The sequence below is a fragment of the Corylus avellana genome, chromosome ca4, assembly GCF_901000735.1.
Source record: "Corylus avellana chromosome ca4, CavTom2PMs-1.0".
Lineage (NCBI taxonomy): Eukaryota > Viridiplantae > Streptophyta > Magnoliopsida > Fagales > Betulaceae > Corylus > Corylus avellana.
In genome coordinates, this window is record NC_081544.1 from 21,450,816 (window position 1) to 21,472,591 (window position 21,776).

The 21,776-nt window shown below is 39.2% G+C and overlaps 2 protein-coding genes across 2 annotated transcripts in view; one reads left to right on the forward strand and one right to left on the reverse strand.

Annotated features, from left to right (window-relative positions):
* The window catches only part of LOC132176992 (signal peptide peptidase-like 3), a 31,582-nt gene extending 13,987 nt beyond the window's left edge, over nucleotides 1-17,595 (forward strand). Inside the window, exons 7-14 of the mRNA XM_059589165.1 lie at nucleotides 12,814-12,848; nucleotides 12,958-13,111; nucleotides 14,132-14,185; nucleotides 14,262-14,354; nucleotides 15,692-15,834; nucleotides 16,173-16,243; nucleotides 16,893-16,976; nucleotides 17,140-17,595. Coding sequence (XP_059445148.1) covers nucleotides 12,814-12,848; nucleotides 12,958-13,111; nucleotides 14,132-14,185; nucleotides 14,262-14,354; nucleotides 15,692-15,834; nucleotides 16,173-16,243; nucleotides 16,893-16,976; nucleotides 17,140-17,258 — 753 coding nt within the window. The 3' untranslated portion in view covers nucleotides 17,259-17,595. The remainder of the gene's footprint in view (nucleotides 1-12,813; nucleotides 12,849-12,957; nucleotides 13,112-14,131; nucleotides 14,186-14,261; nucleotides 14,355-15,691; nucleotides 15,835-16,172; nucleotides 16,244-16,892; nucleotides 16,977-17,139) is intronic.
* A 2,754-nt stretch (nucleotides 17,596-20,349) lies between these two features.
* LOC132179506 (putative lipid-transfer protein DIR1) lies at nucleotides 20,350-20,925 on the reverse strand. The gene has a single exon (XM_059592243.1). The coding sequence runs from the start codon at nucleotides 20,886-20,888 to the stop codon at nucleotides 20,583-20,585; it is 306 nt and encodes a 101-aa protein (XP_059448226.1). The 5' UTR covers nucleotides 20,889-20,925; the 3' UTR covers nucleotides 20,350-20,582.
* Nucleotides 20,926-21,776: the final 851 nt, after the last annotated feature.

Genomic DNA, 21,776 nt, shown 5'->3' on the forward strand with positions numbered 1-21,776 from the left:
TAGTAGACAAAAAGAAAAGACTTTGTCTCTTAGTCAAACTTGTCATGCTCTTCTTCTCCAATTACACCGTATGAAGCCTTCTCTTGAAAAATTGGCTCATAGTAGACAAAAAGGAAAGACTTTGTCTCTTAGTCAAACTTGTCATGCTCTTCTTCTCCAATTACACCGTATGAAGCCTTCTCCAACAATGAAGTCTCTTCATTTAAGAGTTTGCATTAACTCTTTAGTAATTCTTTTTGTCAACAAAAGAAGCAACTACATTATCTCCTTCATCATTTCTTCATTTGTCAACAAAAGGAGCAAGCCATTGTTTTTGACTTCTTGTACAATATGGTTATAAATATCCATTGGTTTTACTGCAAGGGAGGAGTCGAGAGAGTGTGCTGGTCTTTCCTGTAAGAGATTGAAAAATTTGTATTGCTCTACAGAAATTAGGAAGAACCAGTATTGTTTTGAGTGTGAGGAAGAAATTGGGTGTATTTGGGGATTTGGGTTTGTGAGTGTTTTAATACTCTTTTGTGTCTCCCCTTTTGAATAAGTGAAATCTCTCTACTGTTGCACCGTGGATGTAGGCAAGTTGCCGAACCACGTAAATCTTGTGTTCTTGTTGTTATTGTTGTTTATTTTTCTTTAAACATTATATCACGTTTGTTCCGCTTGATTGATTGTGTGAGAGATTCGCGACCTTTTGCACTACAAATTGGTATCAAAGCTTTGGGTTTCAACCTAGGCAATTGTTTGGGTGATTTAGTGTTTTATTGAAAAATTTGGAATACCACGATGACGGAGGAATTAACTTCGAAATCTGGTGGACCTGCACCTGTGGTGAGATCTGTTGTCTTGAATGCAAAATTCGATGTTGAAAAGTTTGATGGACGAAATAACTTCGGCATGTGGCAATGCGAAGTTATGGATGTTTTGGCGCAACAAGAACTTGATGCGACTCTGGAGGACAAGCCAGAGGAGATGTCAGAAGCAGATTGGAAAAAGCTTAATCGTCAAGCTTGTGGAACAATCAGGCTCTATCTTGCAAAGGATCAGAAGTATTTTGTCATGAAGGAATCTATGGCAAAGGAGTTGTGGAACAAGCTGGAGGACAAGTATATGACCAAGGGCATCGAAAATAAGCTCTATTTGAAGAGGAAGTTTTTCGGCTTCAGGTATGTTGAAGGTACTTCTATGCCAGAGCATTTGAATAATCTCAATAAAATACTTGCTGATTTGCAAAATTTAGATGTTAAAATTGATGATGAAGATAAAGCTGTGGTGTTGATTAATTCGCTTCCGGATACATATGAACATCTTGCTACTACTTTAATGTATGGTAAAGATACGCTTAAATTTGATGATGTATCTAATGCACTAACGAACGATGAGTATCGAAGGAAGGATAAGCAGGCACACAGTGGAACGTCAGGGGCCTTGACAGTAAGAGGCAGATCTGAAAGTAAGAAACCCTTGGGTAGGAACCGTTCTGCTTCAAGGAAAAGAGGCACTTCATCAGACAGGAAATTTCTTGCGAAGGATGAATGTGCGTTTTGTCGTCAGAAAGGTCACTGGAAGAAGGATTGTCCTAGAATACAAGCTAAGGGCAAGGAGCATAAAGCTAATGTGGTGAGCACGAAAATTGAAGATTCAGATTCAGATGTTGCTTTGGCTGGAGCATCTTTTGATTGCCATTCAGAAGGATGGATAATGGATTCAGCTTGTACCTTTCATATTTGTCCAAACAAGGAATGGTTTTCTAGTTTGGATTTGATTGATGGTGGAGTAGTTCTTATGGGAAATGACGTCGCCTGTAAGACGAAAGGGATAGGAAGAATCCGGTTGAAGTTGCATGATGGAACAGCTAGAGTTTTGAAAGAAGTTCGGTATGTACCGGACATGAAGAAAAATCTGATTTCTTTGGGTGCTCTTGATTCGAAAGGCTACAAAATCACTATGGAGAATGGAATCATGAAAGTGATTTCTGGTGCACTAGTGGTGATGAAAGCTGCTCGACAAAATAATTTGTATCATCTGCAAGGGACTACCATTATAGGAGCAACTGCCACAATTTCTGACAACTCTAAAAAGGTAATCCCTGATAGAAATAAATTATGGCATATGAAATTGGGTCATGCAGGTGAGAAGGCTTTGCAAGGATTAGCAAAGCAAGGTCTGTTGGATGGTGCCACAACAGACAAATTTGGATTCTGTGAACATTGCATTCTGGGCAAGCAGACAAGAGTCAAGTTTGGCACAGTAATTCACAACACAAAAGGGACTCTTGATTATGTTCACACAGATGTATGGGGACCTACGAAGGTTCCATCATTGGGAGGTAAACATTATTTTGTTACCTTTGTTGATGATTTTTCTAGGAAAATTTGGGTGTACAGCATGAAGCATAAAGATGAAGTCTTGGGAATTTTCTTGACATGGAAGAAAATGATCGAAACTCAAACTGGCAGAAAAATTAAAAGACTGAGGTCAGATAATGGCGGTGAGTACACATCGGATCCTTTTTTGAAGATATGCCAGGATGAAGGGATTGTCAGACACTTCACGGTCAGTAGGACTCCGCAACAGAATGGGGTGGCAGAACGCATGAACCGTACTATTCTGGAGAAGGTACGATGTATGTTGTCCAATGCCGGATTGGGCAAGAGGTTTTGGGCTGAGGCTGTGAATTATGCATGTCACCTTATAAATAGGTTGCCAACTGCTGCAATTGATGGAAAAACTCCTATTGAAGTATGGTCAGGTAAACCGGCTAATGATTATAATAAATTGCATGTTTTTGGTTGCCCAGCATATTTCCATGTCAAAGATAGCAAGTTGGATCCGCGAGCCAAGAAAGCTGTATTCTTGGGATTTAGCACAGGTGTGAAGGGATACAGACTCTGGTGTCCCGAGTTGAAGAAAGTTATTCTTAGCCGAGATGTAACTTTCAATGAAGATGAAATGGTCAGAAAATGCAAGGTGGAGAATTCTCAAATTGAAGAATCTGATCATTCTACAGGAAACACTACGCAGCAGGTGGAGCTTGAGGTTCCAAAAGTATCTGTGCAACCTGAACAGATAAACTTCCCACTTGAGACCGAAGAGGAGATTTCAAATGAATTTGAAGAAGAGATCCCAACCCAAAGGTCTCTAGAGCAACCAGACTCTATTGCAGTCAGTAGACCAAGGCGAGAAATAAGGAAGCCAGCTCGGTATACTGACACAGTAGCTTATGCACTACCAATTACCGAAGATGATATTCCTTTAACCTACAAAGAGGCAATTGGCAACTCAGAGAAAGCTAGGTGGAAGGAAGCCATGAGTGAGGAGATGCAGTCTCTTTACAAGAATCAAACTTGGGAGGTGGTTCAACTACCAAAAGGAAAGAAGGCAATTGGGTGCAAGTGGGTATACACCAAGAAGGAGGGTTCTATAGAGCAAGATGGCATTCGTTTCAAAGCCAGATTGGTAGCCAAGGGTTACGCTCAGAAGGAAGGTATTGACTATAACGAGGTGTTTTCTCCAGTTGTTAAACACTCTTCCATACGTGTTTTATTGGCTTTGGTTGCTCAGTTTGATCTTGAGCTAGTGCAGCTAGATGTGAAAACTGCTTTCTTGCATGGGGACCTAGAAGAAGATATTTATATGACTCAGCCAGATGGGTTCAAAGTTGCTGGTAAAGAAAATTTGGTCTGCAAACTGAACAGATCGCTGTATGGTTTGAAGCAATCTCCTAGACAGTGGTATAAGCGATTTGATCAGTTTATGATGGGTCAAAAGTACACAAGAAGCCAATTTGATCACTGTGTGTATTTTCGCAAGCTACAAGACGGTACTTTCATTTATTTACTTTTATATGTTGATGATATGTTAATTGCATGTAAAAGTATTGTGGAGATTGATAGGTTGAAGGCTCAGTTGAAAAATGAGTTTGAAATGAAAGACCTTGGAGAAGCCAAGAAGATTCTTGGTATGGAGATTACTCGAGAGAGGTTGAAAGGTATTGTTTGCCTAACTCAAAAACAATACTTGAAGAAGGTTTTGAAGCGTTTTGGTATGGATGATAATACCAAACCTACAACTACTCCATTAGCGCCGCACTTCAAGCTTAGCGCCGCTATGTCTCCGAGTACAGATGAGGAACATGATCACATGACTCATGTTCCATATGCAAATTTGGTGGGTAGCTTGATGTATGCTATGGTGTGTACGAGGCCTGACATTTCGCAAGCAGTCAGTATGGTGAGTAGATATATGCATGATCCAGGAAAAGGGCACTGGCAAGCAGCAAAGTGGATTCTACGGTATATTCTGGGTACTATAGATGTTGGTTTGAAGTTTGAACGAGTTCAGAATGGACTTGATAAAATTTTAGTTGGTTATGTGGATTCGGACTATGCTGGTGATTTGGATAAAAGACGATCTACAACAGGTTATGTCTTTACACTAGCAGGAGGACCAGTTAGCTGGAGGGCAACTTTGCAAACTACAGTTGCTTTGTCGACTACTGAAGCTGAATATATGGCAGTTGCTGATGCCATAAAGGAGGCAATTTGGTTACATGGTTTGATTGAGGACTTGGGTATTCTTCAGAAGCATGTGAAAGTTTTGTGTGATAGTCAGAGTGCTATTCATTTGGCGAAGAACCAAGTTCATCATGCTCGAACAAAACACATCGATGTCCGTTTCCATTTTGTTCGTGAAATTATGGAAGAAGGAGACATTCTTCTTCAAAAGATTGGAACTGCAGATAATCCTGCAGATATGCTAACCAAAGTGGTTACTGGAGCTAAGTTCAAACATTGTTTGAGCTTAGCCAGTATCGTGAAGATTTGAAGCAAATTGGGAGTGCAACAGTGAAGTAGAGAATATTCGCCAAGGTGGAGAATTGGTATACAAAAGGAATTACTAAAGAGTTAATGCAAACTCTTAATTGAAGAGACTTCATTGTTGGAGAAGGCTTCATACGGTGTAATTGGAGAAGAAGAGCATGACAAGTTTGACTAAGAGACAAAGTCTTTCCTTTTTGTCTACTATGAGCCAAATTTTCAAGAGAAGGCTTCATACGGTGTAATTGGAGAAGAAGAGCATGACAAGTTTGACTAAGAGACAAAGTCTTTCCTTTTTGTCTACTATGAGCCAATTTTTCAACAATAAAGTCTCTTCATTTAAGAGTTTGCATTAACTCTTTAGTAATTCCTTTTGTCAACAAAAGAAGCAACTACATTATCTCCTTCATCATTTCTTCATTTGTCAACAAAAGGAGCAAGCCATTGTTTTTGACTTCTTGTACAATATGGTTATAAATATCCATTGGTTTTACTGCAAGGAAGGAGTCGAGAGAGTGTGCTGGTTTTTTCTGTAAGAGATTGAAAAATTTGTATTGCTCTACAGAAATTAGGAAGAACCAGTATTGTTTTGAGTGTGAGGAGAAATTGGGTGTATTTGGGGATTTGGGTTTGTGAGTGTTTTAATACTCTTTTGTGTCTCCCCTTTTGAATAAGTGAAATCTCTCTACTGTTGCACCGTGGATGTAGGCAAGTTGCCGAACCACGTAAATCTTGTGTTCTTGTTGTTATTGTTGTTTATTTTTCTTTAAACATTATATCACGTTTGTTCCGCTTGATTGATTGTGTGAGAGATTCGCGACCTTTTGCACTACAGTTCCATCCTATCGACATTCTCTGGGTCTGCTGCCGGTGCTTCTGCGATATTGAAGAAGTCAGTGATGATGGGGCAGCCAGAAGTTCTGAAGGCAGGGGGGAATTTCGACAAGGGGGAGGGAGGAGGCTCAGGCCATTTGATGAGTGTCAAGATGGGCAACATGGGGGAGGGGCTTAGTGCTGGACAGTTGCAGTTAGATTGGCAGGGGGAGATCCCACCGGGTCTGGAGAAGTGGGATTTGCCAGGTTCGGATGATCTTTTGAGGAGGCAGGGGGCTATGGTCAGTGTCTGTGATGAAAGTTTATGCTCTTTGGGTGAAGTCAGGTCAGGAGTTAGGGATTGTAGTTTGCAGGGTGAGTCGTTTGCTCCTGATTCCTTAGCCTTGGTGTCAGTTGAAGATCAGGAGCCTCTTACAGTGGAGTTTGTTACTCATTTTAGCAAGCTCGTGGGTGTCTCTTGTGATGGAGAAGCTGGGAAATTGGCTGAGACTTTTGGGTGTATAATGGCTGATAATGAGTTCATTGATGAGGAGGTGGGAGATGTGGGAGATGTGGGAAAGGCCATGGAAGCACATACGGGAAAAAAAGGTAAGAGAGAGCTCAATAACCTTCTCTCCTCCGTTAATTATGAGGTGCACAGTGGAAGCTCCTTGAGGGATAGTAAAAAGGGGAGGGCTGTTCGGACTTTTTAATGAAGCCGAAGATCCTTTCTTGGAATGTGAGGGGTTTGAATGTAAGGGATAAAAGGATGAGGGTCAGAAATCTTCTTAGAAATTGGAAGGTGGACATAGTGTGTTTTCAAGAAACGAAGGTGGATTTCGTCACCAACAATTTTGTGAGGAGTTTGTGGGGGTGTCCTTATGTAGAATGGTGTCATGTTCCTTCTAGAGGGGCTTCGGGCGGCATCTTGGTGATGTGGGATAGAAGAGTAGTTACGAAGGTTGAGGTTGCTTTGGGCAGATTTGTGGCGGCATGCTCTTTCAGAAACGTGGATGACGGGTTCATGTGGGCCTTTGCGGGGGTTTATGGTCCCAACAGAGACAACATCAGGTGTCTCCTTTGGGAGGAGTTGGTGGGTCTTATGAGTTGGTGGGATTTGCCTTGGTGTATAGGTGGGGATTTCAATGCTACTCTGTTTCCTAGTGAAAGGTCGGGGGGGGTATATTCTCGATCCGCAATGAGAGATTTTGCAGATTTCATTTCAGAGCAAGGTCTTATGGATTTCCCGTTAGACGGGGGGGTATCTACTTGGTCCAATAACCACTCCTGGTCAAGGCTAGATCGCTTCCTAGTCTCTCCGGAATGGGAAGCTCGTTACCCAAGTATGCGTCAAAAGAGATTGCTTCGGGTATGTTCGGATCACGCACCCATTATTCTTGATTGTAGTTGCTTCTTGGGAGGTAAGAGACCCTTCAAGTTTGAGAATATGTGGCTTAAAGTGGAGGGTTTTGTGGACAAAGTAAGGAGCTGGTGGGAGTCTTACATTTTCCATGGCACTCCGAGTTTTATTCTGGCTAAGAAGTTGCAAGCTCTTAAGGGGGACATTAAGAGTTGGAATGACCAGGAATTTGGCAATGTGGGAGGGCGCATTAAGGCGTGCATGGAAGATATAAAGGCTCTTGATAGGGTGGAGGAAGAGAGCGGGTTATCGGCGGATGAAAATGAGAGGAAGAGGTTGTTAGCCAGAGATTTGGAGGCTTTTCTCTTACAGGAGGAGATTAGTTGGAGGCAAAAATCTAGAATTCGTTGGTTGAAAGAGGGAGATAAATGTACGAAATTTTTCCACCAGATTGCTAATGCAAACAGAAGACATAATGCTATTGAGTCTCTGTCTGTGGGGGGCTCCACAACTTCAGATCAAGGGGTCATTAGCAATCACATTACCACCTTTTATGAGTCCCTTTTCTCTGAGAGTCTCAGCTGGAGACCGAGGCTAGATGATCTTGATTTTGATATGTTGAATGTTGGAGAGGCCTCTAGGTTGGAAGCTCCTTTTGAGGAAAGGGAGGTGTGGGAGGTGGTGAAAGGTATGGATAGGGACAAGGCGCCGGGCCCGGATGGCTTTTCTATGGCGTTTTTCCAGGATTGTTGGGGGGTGATTAAGGAGGACATTATGGCGGTTTTTGCAGAGTTCCATGAGCGAGGTAAATTTGAAAAAAGCCTCAATGCTACGTTTATCTCCCTTATTCCGAAGACCAATGGAGCTTCCGATATTAGGGATTTTCGTCCGATTAGTCTTGTGGGAGGGACATACAAGATTGTTGCAAAGGTCTTAGCCAACAGATTGAAGGAAGTGATGGATAGGGTCATCTCTAAGCCGCAGAATGCCTTTGTTAAAGGTAGGCAAATTTTGGACTCAGTTCTTATTGCCAATGAATGCTTGGACAGCCGAATCAGATCAGGGGAACCTGGCTTGGTGTGCAAGTTGGATATGGAAAAGGCTTATGATCATATGAATTGGAAGTTTCTTCTTTATGTTTTAAGAAGATGCGGTTTTGGAGAGAAATGGTGTTCGTGGGTTGAACATTGCATTTCGACTGTGCGCTTCTCGATTTTGATCAATGGATCCTCTTCCGGTTTCTTTGATAGCTCACGGGGCGTGAGGCAAGGAGACCCTCTTTCTCCTTTCTTGTTTGTTCTAGTCATGGAGGCGTTTAGCAGGATGATCAATGCCTCGATAAGCAGGGGTCTCATCTCGGGTTTTTCTGTGGGAAGAAGAGAGTCGGATCGGGTTATTGTTTCTCACCTTCTTTTTGCAGATGACACTTTGGTTTTTTGTGGAGCAGACCCTAATCAAGTTAGAAACATTGGTGCATTACTCGTTTGTTTTGAAGCTGTTTCAGGGTTAAAGGTGAATCTGGCTAAATCTGTGTTGGTCCCTGTTGGTAGTATGAACAATACAGGCACTTTGGCAGGCATTCTTGGTTGCGGCTCAGCTTCTATGCCTTTGAAGTATTTGGGTCTCCCGTTGGGGGCCCCGTTTATGGTTAAGGCCAGTTGGGAGGACATGTTGGAGAAGTATGCTAGAAGGCTGGCCCCATGGAAACGGCTATATCTGTCTAAAGGGGGGAGGGTTACTCTCATCAAGAGCACCTTATCCAATCTTCCCACCTATTTTTTGTCTCTATTTCCTATCCCTGCATCTGTGGCGAAACGTATGGAGAAAATTCAACGGGATTTCTTATGGGGTGGGATTAATGATGAGTTTAAGTTCCATCTAATTAGTTGGAACAAGGTATGTTCTCCGATCTCAGAGGGAGGCTTAGGGATCCGGAATTTGCGTCTGATGAACAAGGCGTTGTTGGGAAAATGGTTGTGGAGATTTGCTCATGAGAAAGAGGCTTGGTGGAGGAAGATTCTAGTGGCAAAGTACGGCGAGGTTTGGGGTGGTTGGCGATCCAGGGAGCCTAGTGGTTCGCACGGGGTGGGGTTATGGAAGAACATTAGCAAGGGGTGGAGGTCGTTTCATTGCCAGATTAGATTGGTTCCTAGGTCTGGGTCCAATATCAGGTTTTGGGAGGATATCTGGTGTGGTGACAGGTCTCTCAAGGATGCTTTTCCTGGACTTTTCAATATTGCCACCAATAAGGATGCGTCTATTGCGGATAATAGGGAGTGTTTAAATGGCTCTGTGCAATGGAATATTTCCTTTATTCGCAGGGTTCATGATTGGGAAGTGGAGGTCTTGGCCTCTTTTTATTCTCTCTTGTATTCGCACTTGATGCGAGGGGTAGGGGAGGATAGGATGTGGTGGAACGATTCAAGAAAAGGAAAATTTGAGGTCAGATCTTATTTCAGAATCCTTGCTTCCAAAGATCATTCCCCTTTCCCTTGGAAGAGCATATGGCGTACCAAGGCTCCTTCGAGAGTGGCTTTTTTTGCGTGGACGGCCGCGCTTGGGAAGATTCTAACCCTGGATAATGTTCGGAAGAGAGGTATTATTGTGATTAACCGTTGTTGCATGTGCGAATCGGATGGGGAGTCAGTTGACCATCTCTTTCTTCATTGTGGGGTTGCGAGTACCTTGTGGAACGCTGTATTCTCTCGGTTTGGTTTGTGTTGGGTGATGCCTGGGAGCGTCAGGGGTTTGTATGCTTCCTGGTGGGCGGGTGGCAAGTCCCGTAGCGCTGTTGTGTGGAAGATGGTTCCTCTGTGCCTTATGTGGTGCATCTGGATCGAGAGAAATGCTAGATGTTTCGAGGATTCGTCTAGAAATATTGAGGATCTTCTACACTTTTTCTTGTATACCCTTTTCACTTGTACCGCTGGATGGCTAGCGCCCTTAGTGATAAGCTTCCCTGATTTCCTTTCTATGTTCTCTTCTTCTTTTTCTTCCTCTTAGTCGCTCTCTTGTATACTCCCTGTGTACTAGGGTTGCGCCCCTTTGCGCCTTGATAATATATCTTTACTTATCAAAAAAAATATGCTTGGTCCTTTCATGAAAACTGGGTTAGATGCAGTATGCAAAGTAAAATAGTGGGATAGGACTAGGAGTTGAGAATCCAATCTCCTAGAAAAAATGTTGTAAGCATGTCAACTCACTGGCAATATGGGCTATTGTCTTGCATTCTGCTTCAGCACTAGACTGTGCAACTACTGTATGTTCTTACTTTTCCAAGTGACTAGATTATCGCCAAAGAATACACAATATTATGTAGTAGACGGTCTATGTGAGGGAGAACTTGCCCAATCTGCATTAGTAAAAGCTTTTACATGGAGGTTTCTATTTGGTCTATACAATATCCCAAGGCCAAGAGTTCTTTTCAAATATCGAATAATACGAGTAACAACTCCCTAAATGTAAAACCCTAGGAGCCTCCAAGAAGTGACTAACAACATTAACTGCATATGAAATAAGAGAGCAAGTGTGACATCTAATAAATGATAATTCTTGCGTTCAACCACACCATTTTGTTGTGAAGTGTGAACGCACGAGGCCTTATGGATAAATTCCTTTATCAGGCAGATAAGATGTAAAAGAACTAGATGTATACTCTTTGGCATTATTAGAACACAAGATACATATTTTAAGAGCAAACTGAGTCTTAATGGCATTTCGAAAAACTTGGAAAATGGGAAATAACTCAAAAAGATTTTTCATTAAAAATAACTATGTCATACAATAAATGAACTAACTCAAAAGGACTCGACACCCTACGAGCAACTCTTGATGGAAAAGAGACATGATGATGCTTACTAAGCTGACAAACTTCACAATGCATAGACAACTCATGATGAAGACTAGGGATTTGACACTTCAATGTAGAAAGGGAAGGGTGACTAAGATGATAATGTCACTGGAAAGCAGAGACTAACAACGCAGAGCGTGAGAGTGGGAGAAAGGTGCAAGATCTAGATAATATAAACCACCAACTTCATGCCCATACAGGCCATACCAATCATCTTCCTCTTCTTGAGATCCTGAAAGATGCACAAAGAAGGGTAAAAACTAATAGAACAATTAATAGCTTTGGTAATTTTACTAATGGATAACAAATTAAAAGGAAAACCAGGAACATGTAAAACAAACAATAGCTCAATATCAAGACTCAAATGTGCAGTGTTGAAGCAAATTTTTTTAACTGGCGACCACGGCGACCCTTTTCAGCCACCGTATGCGTCACCAACCATCACAGAAAACGCTGACCAACACACCCATACACCTTGATCAACTGTTTCTATTTAGGGCAAAACTTATACAACATATTGGTTTTGCCGTTTCCACCACAACCACCAACAATGACAAAGTTGACGGCGGTGATGATGACAATATCACACCACTTATGACTATGATATCGATGCCATCTACCACCAATCATGGCCATAAAGCCCAATTATCATATCCTCGATCCGTAGTGCAAGACACTTGAGAGAAAACAAAAAACAAAAGGAAGAAGTAGAGGAACATAAATAACATATGCAATTAAAGAATGTGAGATGTAGTTATGGCTCTGATACCATGTTGTAGGGTTTGCATGGAAAGAAAATAGAGGAAGAGGAGGCTATATGTTGAATGTAGCCACTCACCTCATAATATATATATATATATATATATATATTGTAACATACAAGGCAAAGACCAAAATACCCCCGTAACATATTCCTGTTACCAACATATTCTTTTTAACCCTAAGAAGCTTCTAACAAATGTCTTGACCTAATCATGAATTTTTTTTTTTTTTTTTTTTGTCAAAACAAACGGATTCTTAATTATACAATTGTTGTCATATATAGATCATTTATTTATATTTAATTTAAAATGATTTTGAAGAATATTTTTATGAGGTCATGGTAACTTATCAAAAATAAATGATTGCAGTTCCTATAGTTGGACATATGACCCTTGGACCTCTCACTTTTTTTCCAATTCTCTCAACTGTTCAGTTTTTAGAATATTTGCTTCCTATATTTACTTAGTGATTCATGTTTTTAGAAGTTGAAGAATACCTTTGTAACAGCCCGCTCCAAGCGGGTATGATATTGTCGTCTTTGGGTTTTGTTATTGGGTTTAGCCTGAAAGGCCTCATACCATTTAGAGAGAGCATACTCTTATATAAGCACATCCCAATTCTCACAACCCTGTCGCGTTCTAATAGCTATTATTGCAAAATTTGTTTGAATTATCATCTCTAACATTGATATTGACAAAAGATGACCAATGTTACGCCCCTAAACCAAAACCTCAAGCCCAAGGGTGTGATTGTGATTTCACACCAATCCCAGTCTCGTGTCACATTTCCTTGGTAAAATCAATATCATCATGATAAACTAATGGGAAAGAAAAAAGATACCCTCTATATTCGTTCTCCATAAACTGGTTAGAGCAGCTATAACTGCACAAACCCATAAAACAGAGCATGGCCGAAAAGAGAACATGTGGTTGATGTAGATTACTCAAGGTGGATATAGAGCTAATCCCAATTCATTTGGGACTATGGCTTAGCTGAGTTGAATTGCATCAGCAAGTCCAAGTCTTGTCAAGTTTTGCTCCTTGCAAAAATGTAAACAGAATTGAAGCTGTTTGGATCTTTCTTTCAATTGAAGGGTATAGATCTTTCTTTCTGGATTGCTATTTGTTTATATTGTTGCAGCTATCATAAATATTGCACCAACAAATTTTATTATAAACTTTGTTTCCTAATTAAGTTAAGCCTTTTGTTTTCAGGGAATGCATGCTTGTATAGTTGGCCTGATGTTAAGGTACACTTGATATTTGCTTTTTCTTTCTGCTAAACATATCAACTGGCTGGGAATTATATGACAGTGTATTTACCTTACTGTCCTTTATTTTTTAATATGTTTTGAGCAGAAAATGCAAAACTGAGTTAAAGGCAGTGAATTTTCCTCTTCTTGGGAAAGTTTCAGTTTTCTCACTTGTGGTGCTACTTTTCTGTCTGGCATTTGCAATTTTCTGGGCTATCACTCGGAAGGCATCATATTCATGGATTGGTCAAGATGTTCTTGTAAGTTTCATGCAGTATCTTTGATTTAGGGTATTTCTTCCGTAGCATTGTTTGAAGGAAATGAATTCAGTTTCTAAAATCTGAACCTTAGAAATGCTGGATCCACGTTTATGTTGAGTTCTGAAGTGTAAATGACTGCAGTTGCTAAATGCTGAGTTGACATTTGCATAAAGGTGCTTGTTTTGGATATGGAAGGCGCTCCCCTTTCCTCTTGATGTTTTTTTTTTTGTCAAACCCCTGTCCAAGTTGGAACTGGCTAGCAAAATGAAGTAATTGTTTTTATATGGTTGTCTTGCAATAAGAAATGGATGTGCAATGGGATCAGACTAATGTATTTGCCTTTTGAATTTCTGCTGTGATATAGAACCGATCGAATATTTCCTTAGGAATGTTACACCATTCTCTTTTCTCATAAATTCCTTTTTTGTATTTTTCTGTTTTCTAAATCTTTTATTTGTTTGTAGCAGTAGGTAATTCAGAGAGGAACTTGGACGAGAAGATTATTGAACCATATGATACTCGTTCAATTGTTCCTCTCTAGTTGTTGCACTCATGCTAATGCATGCATAGTGTTACATATTTGTAAATGTATCTTTCTCAATTTTTTTTAATGTTAAATCTTTGTTAAATTGTCACCTGGAATTGTTGTCGCCTTGTAGGATGGAGTAGTGATCTTACTTATCATTCCCAAGTTCGATGAGGGTTCACCTGAGTGTTATGTTAGTTTTTAAACTGCTGTGTCTAGCAATGAAACCTCCAGCAGCCAAAGTCCTATGCCACTGAGTTTTGCCAATATATATCTTCTAAGCAGTATGCACTAGTGTAGATAAAATGAGTCTTCTTTTTATGTTGGTCATATTGTTACAGACGTTAACTTTTTGTGTTTCTGTGAATCTATAGGTTTGATGCTTCATATTGTATTCTGGCTGTGTATGTTTTCTAAAGTCAAACGTAAAATTGTTTAAATCCTGCTTACATCTTTCATCTTCATTGCTTAATAAATGACTTTCTTCTTGACAGGGTATCTGTTTGATGATAACAGTTCTGCAGATGGCCCGATTACCCAATATCAAGGTATGAAAGTTGTTTGCTTTTGTATTTGACATCACAATTTTCATAACTTTGTTCTGATATCATTTTCATACTGCAGGTTGCTACTGTACTTCTTTGTTGCGCGTTTGTTTATGACATCTTTTGGGTATTCATATCACAAGCGATCTTCAAGGATAGTGTTATGATTGCGGTAAGTTTTGATCTCACTTCTTATGTTTCTTTTGCTTCTATTGTTAATTAAGTTATGAAACTCTTCCTATATATGCATATATGCACATATTGGATTATGGCGACATTGAGGGAAATAAAATTCTTAGAGGGCTTTGTGATGATGGGTAGTAATGTGGCACCTAAAGTTTCTTATTATGTGGTGCTTTTGGCTCAAGTTTGCTATTTTGGGCCGTGGTTTACTACTTTTAAGGCATTAGACACTTGGGTCACTTTAAATTGATGTGTGCAGATGCATCTATATGCTAAGTATGAACTATTGACATAATATACTAAGAAGCGCATATATTATATTTGAAGATAATTATCATTTGGGAATAAAGTACTATGCTAACAAGCTGCATGTCTGATATGGGAGATGAAAAGTCAATAGTATTTTAAAAATTACTTCATATATGGCTAGAACTTAATTTTTTTTTTTTTGGTTCTGCTATAAATTGCTAGTTTTGTTTTTAGCCTAAATCCTCCTATGTACTGACCACTTATGAATGTTTCCTATAGTAGTATGCTCACCATATTTGGCAATTAAGACTGGGAATGTACCAGAAAAGGGTTGTATGATATAGATTGCAACTCCAAGGTGGCTCTAGGCCATGCTCCTCCCCCTCCCCCACCTCTTTCTTGCTCCTTGACCACCATCACTATCACCCTAACCACTGTTTAAACTCGGTACTCTGCCACATCTCTCCATCACATGTCAAATTTTTTTTTTTTTTTAAATGAGACTTAGATAAGAAAGATTAGAGTAAGCCATTGGCATAGGTTGATAGTGAGGGGGGTCTTGTACTTGTTGATTAGGTGATGAGGTTGGTGGGGTGGTCGGTCATTTGCCTTTTCTTCTTGGGTATAACATGTTCTCTCTCTCTCTCTACACACACACACATACAGTCTGTGTTTGTGTCTGTTCCTTTCAGATAATTCTAGTAGTGAGTACACAATATTTTTTGTTTTTTATTTTGGCTAATTAGCTACATATTTTGTCATGCAAATAATATTTCCCTAATGTTATAACACATGGAACCAGTGGGATGGCATTTTGAGCAAGCATGTGTTTTCGCACAACTTTTACTGCTAAAAACCATTTCATCTGGAACGGTTTTGTTGGATTTTTTTTTTTTTTTTTTCTCTGCTTCCTCTTCTCACACTTTAATAAGCTTTTGTACAATAGATATTTCCACCTGCCACGTCTCTGTGATATCATAAAATTTCAGTTATTTGATAATATATTAGATAGGTGAATATGTTGTAACTAGAAGATTTCTTTGTGTTTTCTGAATGAGTTTTCATCATTGTCTATAGGTTGCTCGAGGTGACAACAGTGGTGGAGAAGCCATTCCCATGCTTTTGAGAGTCCCTCGTTTCTTTGACCCATGGGGTGGTTATGATATGATTGGCTTTGGGGACATTCTATTTCCTGGTTTGCTTATTTCATTTGTTTTCAGGTAATGTTTCGGTGTATTTTGGCTATGATGTGAAACTACTGTGTTCAAGAAATATTATGAAGTATGGAGTTTTCTTTTTTCTTGAGTTTCATGAGCTTTTTCACAATTGATTTATTCGATGGCCCATTCTGAATATGTTGAGAATGGCCAATACTTTTAGATTTGAGCTTTGGAAACTCAATTAGGTGTTTGATTCTTCTGGATCTCGTGTCAAACACAGGCATAATATATTTATTATATCGAAGAATTGGTTTTAGCTTTATGTTTTACTTTTAAAATAGTTTTAATGGGTAGTTTTTCATTTGAATATCTTTTTTTTTGGCGATTGATTGTCTTAGATATGACAAAGCAATTAAGAAGGGTGCAGCAAATGGATATTTTCTTTGGCTGATGATTGGCTATGGGTTTGGTGAGTTCTCTTGCAACATATATCTTCATCTTAATTTTTTTTTGCATTTACATAACAAAGATTTATCTTCCTTCCCAAGTTAGAGTTTTATGATGTGCATCTGAAAAATATAAAACTTGCATGAGGTTATATTACAAGGATATGACCACTTCAATAAATTTAAAGATGATCTCACCATTTTATATCATCATTTTTGTAAAACTATTAAAGAAGTACTTTTTCCTCTGTGATTTTCTCCGTCATCATATAATTCTTGAACTCCATCTGTACTGCAATTATGTTATTTTCAAGTGCAGAGAATATGCCCCAACTCATAATCAATGAAGAGATCAACAAGCTAGCTACCCTTTTGGCTTGAGACACAAAATCCTTTAAAAAAAAAAAAAAAAGTGATCTAGACTTATTAACTCGAGTAGAAGTCATCTAGAAATTTATTCATCAAAAAAAAAAAGGAAAAAAAGCAAAGAAAAGAAAAGGTCGTCTAGAGATTTTACTGAGTGGCAGGAGCAGCCGAGTCTGGTAGAGGTGGAGTTGACACATTTAAGTCATGGGTTGTGTATGTGAATGGTCAAGTCATGAGCACTAAGTTACCTTAGTATTTCTATGTTGTCTTTTCTGTGATACTGACAGAAGGGTTTTCCTGCTTCAGGCCTTTTCCTTACATATCTGGGCTTATATCTAATGGATGGGCATGGTCAACCTGCACTCCTCTATCTTGTTCCATGTACACTAGGTAATAAATTGTGTTATTTGGCTTTAGGTAGACTTGATTCTTTCTGGTTTGCCAATCGAATGGAATTCTCTCTCTTCTATAGTTGGACTTTTTTTTTCTTCCTGGTCAATAAAATATTTACATGTTCTGGACTGTTTCCATCCTTCTCTGGCTTTGTTATCAGGTCTTGCTGTTATACTGGGTTTGGTGAGAGGTGAGCTGAAGCACATGTGGAACTATGGCGAGGAGGAGTCAGCAGCGTCAACATCATCATCATCTAGGGATCTTTCTGGAGAAGCTTGAAGCATTAGGTCGGTCACTATCTTCCAAGATGAGATGAACAAAAATTGCACTGATCCCCCTAATATGCAATGTAAAGAGGTTAATTCCATGTTTCTTCATTCAATAAGGATCTTGACTCAGTATGATGTGGAGATTACTGTGTAAAGCAGTGTGGGGGAGCACATTTCAAAGCAATTCCTCTCTGGTATCTCTCTCATGTATATCATCTTTTCTTTTTGTATTTATTGTCTCTGCATCAGTTCTCAATAAAATTGTATGTAATGTTCTAAAATGTGTCATTATTTTTGTATATTTGATTACTGATAATATACTTGGAAAGAACTATTCATTTTGTCCTCTATATGGTTACTGAAGTAAATGGAATTAATTCAGGAAGCAATCGCCAGTTATTCCGAAGCATACAAGCAAACAAACAAATTTGAAATTGTTCAACCTCAATGGCCTCTAAGACTGTTTTCATGTGGTTAAGTAAACACTAAGGCATGGGTTCGACTTTCGCAATAGGAATCATCATGCTGGATTAGTGTAAATCACCTTGGGTTTCACTAATGTCCTATAGGGTTAGGTCAGGTTATAACTTAATCGGGTTTGAGTGAGCCCATGTGGTTCTTACCTTCTAAGTCCTTGTTATTATTGGTTTCTAGTGGACATGTACTACTATGGTCACGTCCCATTAAAGTAGCTACTCTGGTAGAAAAAATTGATATGGTTTAGTGTATCATTTTAAAGTTCGTTCCCAATATTGTGGGGCCCAAGCCCAAGAGTCTATTGAGTCGCACACCAACGATTTGATTTGGGGCTCCCACCATAAGTATGTCCTCACCTTGAAACCGAGCTCTCTACTTTTCATTATTATTAAGTTCCCTGAAATTATTTTAGGAATTTTGTGAGTACATGAATTCCAAAGCACCTTTATTGATGGATGAAATTATAAAAACAACAAGAAGATGTAGAGCACAGTACCAAAGTATACGGTTTAACAATAGTAGTCATTGGACATTTGAAATAGAAAGATTAGAGGCAAAAAGGCTTCAGATAAAGAACTAGTTTATAAGCATGTGAAAGTAATTGAAAGCATGAGATAAATGAGTTGAGAAATGTTATATACTAGATAAGTAGCAGCATTCTATCCACGAAAGCTGATGTAGTGTGATTTCTCAAACCAAAAAACTCATTTTCATTCACTAAATGCCAGGGGGAGGGAGAGACCAGACCGCATCAACTTTAGTAGATGAAATGCAAATATTTGTCCAGTATATAAAATTCCTCAAATGAGTTTGTGATGGTAGAACACAGTAATCTTGTCAATGATTCTGTAAATAAGGCTAGGTCGAAAGTCTTGGGCCCAATTAATAAAAAAGTCCCCCTACAAAAAAGGTCCCCTCCATTCCATAGACCAATTACAATCTTACAATTTCTACTGGGGACCACCTAACTATGTCGAACCATATGATCCGAGTAATTTTAAAAATATCTTTTGTGTCATTTTAAAAATGAGATGGCTTTTAAAATTATAATTTGATCAAAATCTTATAATGATCAATCACAAGTTCAATGGTAATTTTAAGATAGTACATCATTCTTAGAGGGATACAAAAATAACATAAGTGACTTGTACATAGCATTACTCGAATCACCCACATGCCGCCCGACGCGTTGTTTGCTCTCGAGTTGCCCAACCCAACTATGCGTGATCCGAACAGCTTACTGTGTTGCTCCACCTCCCATGCTATATATAGCTCACGACATTCAAGCTATGTTAGAGTATATTTGAATGATCCTAAAATTAGGCTAATTTAATCTTTATCAATCTTTATCAACCAGTTGAGTTAACAGCTCCAGCCCGACGAGCAGCTCTTCCCAACCAAGCAGTTCCATTACTTCATTGTTTGCAAAGGAACTCTCCAATGGCTCCAACTCGTGGTTGAGAGGTATGATTATGCTACTGTGGAACCTCACCATGCCCATCGAACCATGGTAGAACCATTTCCTAACCAATAACCATGGTAGACTCTGATGAGACTCTGATGACTTGCACGGGGATTCTCTTCAACAAGCTTACATGCTATGAAAAGGAATGGATCGAGGGATTAATTCACATGAATTTAATTATGGAATAATTAAGCAAAAGGAAGCTATCCTCCTCCAATACAAGCGAAGTTTGGATCGGAGAAGCTATCTTATCTGGAGAAATCGACAACTTTTAATCATCCATTAGAAGATGATTGGTTCATCAGAAGACATCATTGTGGAATCGTCTATAATTAATCAATGTTCACGCGTGAACCAACTCAGGTGGGTGACGATATCAAAATTCATGCCACCAATTAGGGGCATGAGCACCCAATTGACAATATCTCCCGAACTACTAAAAAATTGTTAATATCCGTTTTAAGGCCAACAAAAAGACAAAAATAACCTTAAACCTTAGGGGATATTGAACTCAATGAAGACTGAATGATCGAGGATCCCAATTGAAAACTCTTGGGGGCCAGCTAACTAAAATGAAGACCGAAAGATGACTACCCCAAGGGCTCGGGGGATAACCTCAATGTAGACCCAAAAGGGGCTTGTGGAATAACCCAGGAAATTAAGAAAACACTTGAGGAATTTTATTGATCTCAAAAGAATTAATGATCCCGACTGAAACCCAAAAAATAAATAAATAAATAAATCCCAATGCCCGACCAATTAGACAAGTTGGCAATGGAAATGGGGATCGTAACCCTTAGGTATACATAACTACATTATTTCAACAACTACATCACCTGCCATCGATTGGTAAGAGGGGGTTGGCCAACCACCCAACTCTTTTTTCTTTTTCATTTTTTTTTTTTAATATTTGTATTAAATTTGTATATTGTCTTTTATTTTTTTTATTATTGATGGTGGATAGACAATTTCCATCAAAATTTCAAACTGATCGAAGTCGAGAGCGGAGAATTATTTGTCATTTTCTTAATTACGATGCATGGGATAGGAGTTTTATGGCACTTTTCATACTCCGTATTGCGCAATTTTGCATTTATCTCTAAAAAAAATATTTAATAAATTTTGTAGTTTTTGTAGCAGCACAAGTACTCAATATATATAAACTCAATACACACACTGTAATATTATTACATTTGCATTTTACGTACACTCCTTATATTACAGATAGATACGCACTCACAAAGCTGATGAACATGCAACAATACTATTGAAAAGAGACAAATTAAAGGAGCTAATTACTTCAAATGCTCTGGAAAAGCATTAGAAATATATATAGCATTTTATTAAAAGGTTAACTTAATTTTGGTGGTAGCAGATTTGCTTGTGAATCGATCAGCAATGGGCAGCATGAGGAAGCTTGCACTTTTCAGGGAGCTGCATGGCAAGGTTTGGGTCAATTCCAAGGGAAGGCAAGAGGTTGGAGTTCCTGTAGGAGCAAAGGCACCGAAGGTCTGCATTCGAGAGCGCAGAGCAGCAGCTGGCCGACGGCTGCGCCGGATTTGGAGGAGTCACCGCTGGCTTGCATGCCATTAGCCCTGAAACTGACACCTTGCATATGGTTTGGCCATTGCTGCCTGAAATGGCAACCAGCAGCAGAACTGTCACAACAAAGAGCTTCTTCACTGCTGCGGCCTCCATTGTTTCTTTCTTCTTTTTTTCCTTTCTGGGAGCTTTGGATCGCTCTGGTGTTCTTATAAGGGATTAAAGTAGGGGAGCCCGTGATTTTTGATATCATGATGATGATGATGATCCTCAATCCTCGTACTGTGCTGTCACGGGCTGTGACTTTTGATATATTATTGTGCGTGTCTACTAGATATATTATATATATGGCCCTACTGCACGCACATATAAGTTATATATCTTTCTGATTTTGTTAATTTCTTTGTTTTGTCTTTTGGGTTGGTAATTAATTAAGCACTGATCTAGCTACTCATGATTTCTTCTAACAATGAGCCCAAACAACTCTTAGTGGAAATTGAGCACCGAGCTAGCTAGTAATGAAAATTAGGAAAAATGAACATTTAGTGGAAATTGTCTTGGACCGATCTATTGGTGAGAAGGTGCCAACCGTGGGTTTGAGTCAGCCAAAACTAACTTATCAATTAGTTGCCGGCCAAGCTTATTGAACGATTAATTAGGTGAAAGCACAATGTGGGTTGCAAAGAAAAGTACTTCGATTGGTCGTTATAGAGTAACTAATTATCGATCGGTGTACCACGAAGCCACGCCAGACAAAATTGAAAACCCTAGTGATCGATTGGTCTAGCATCGATCTATCGATGACAGACAACGTGCGATTTAGATAATTTTAAGATTTACAAAAGCGGGAGAATGATTATTTAAGGCTTATTACTAGCGATCATTTGGTCATCTAGAGCCTCCAAAACATGTAAGAGAGAGAGAGAAAACGAGTTTGGTGATAGGAAAATGGTGATGGTGGTGAAAATTTTAACATAATGGGCATATTTTTTAAAATTGTCTTCTTCTAATGGTCATATATTTAAAGAATTTTCTTTTCTTAAT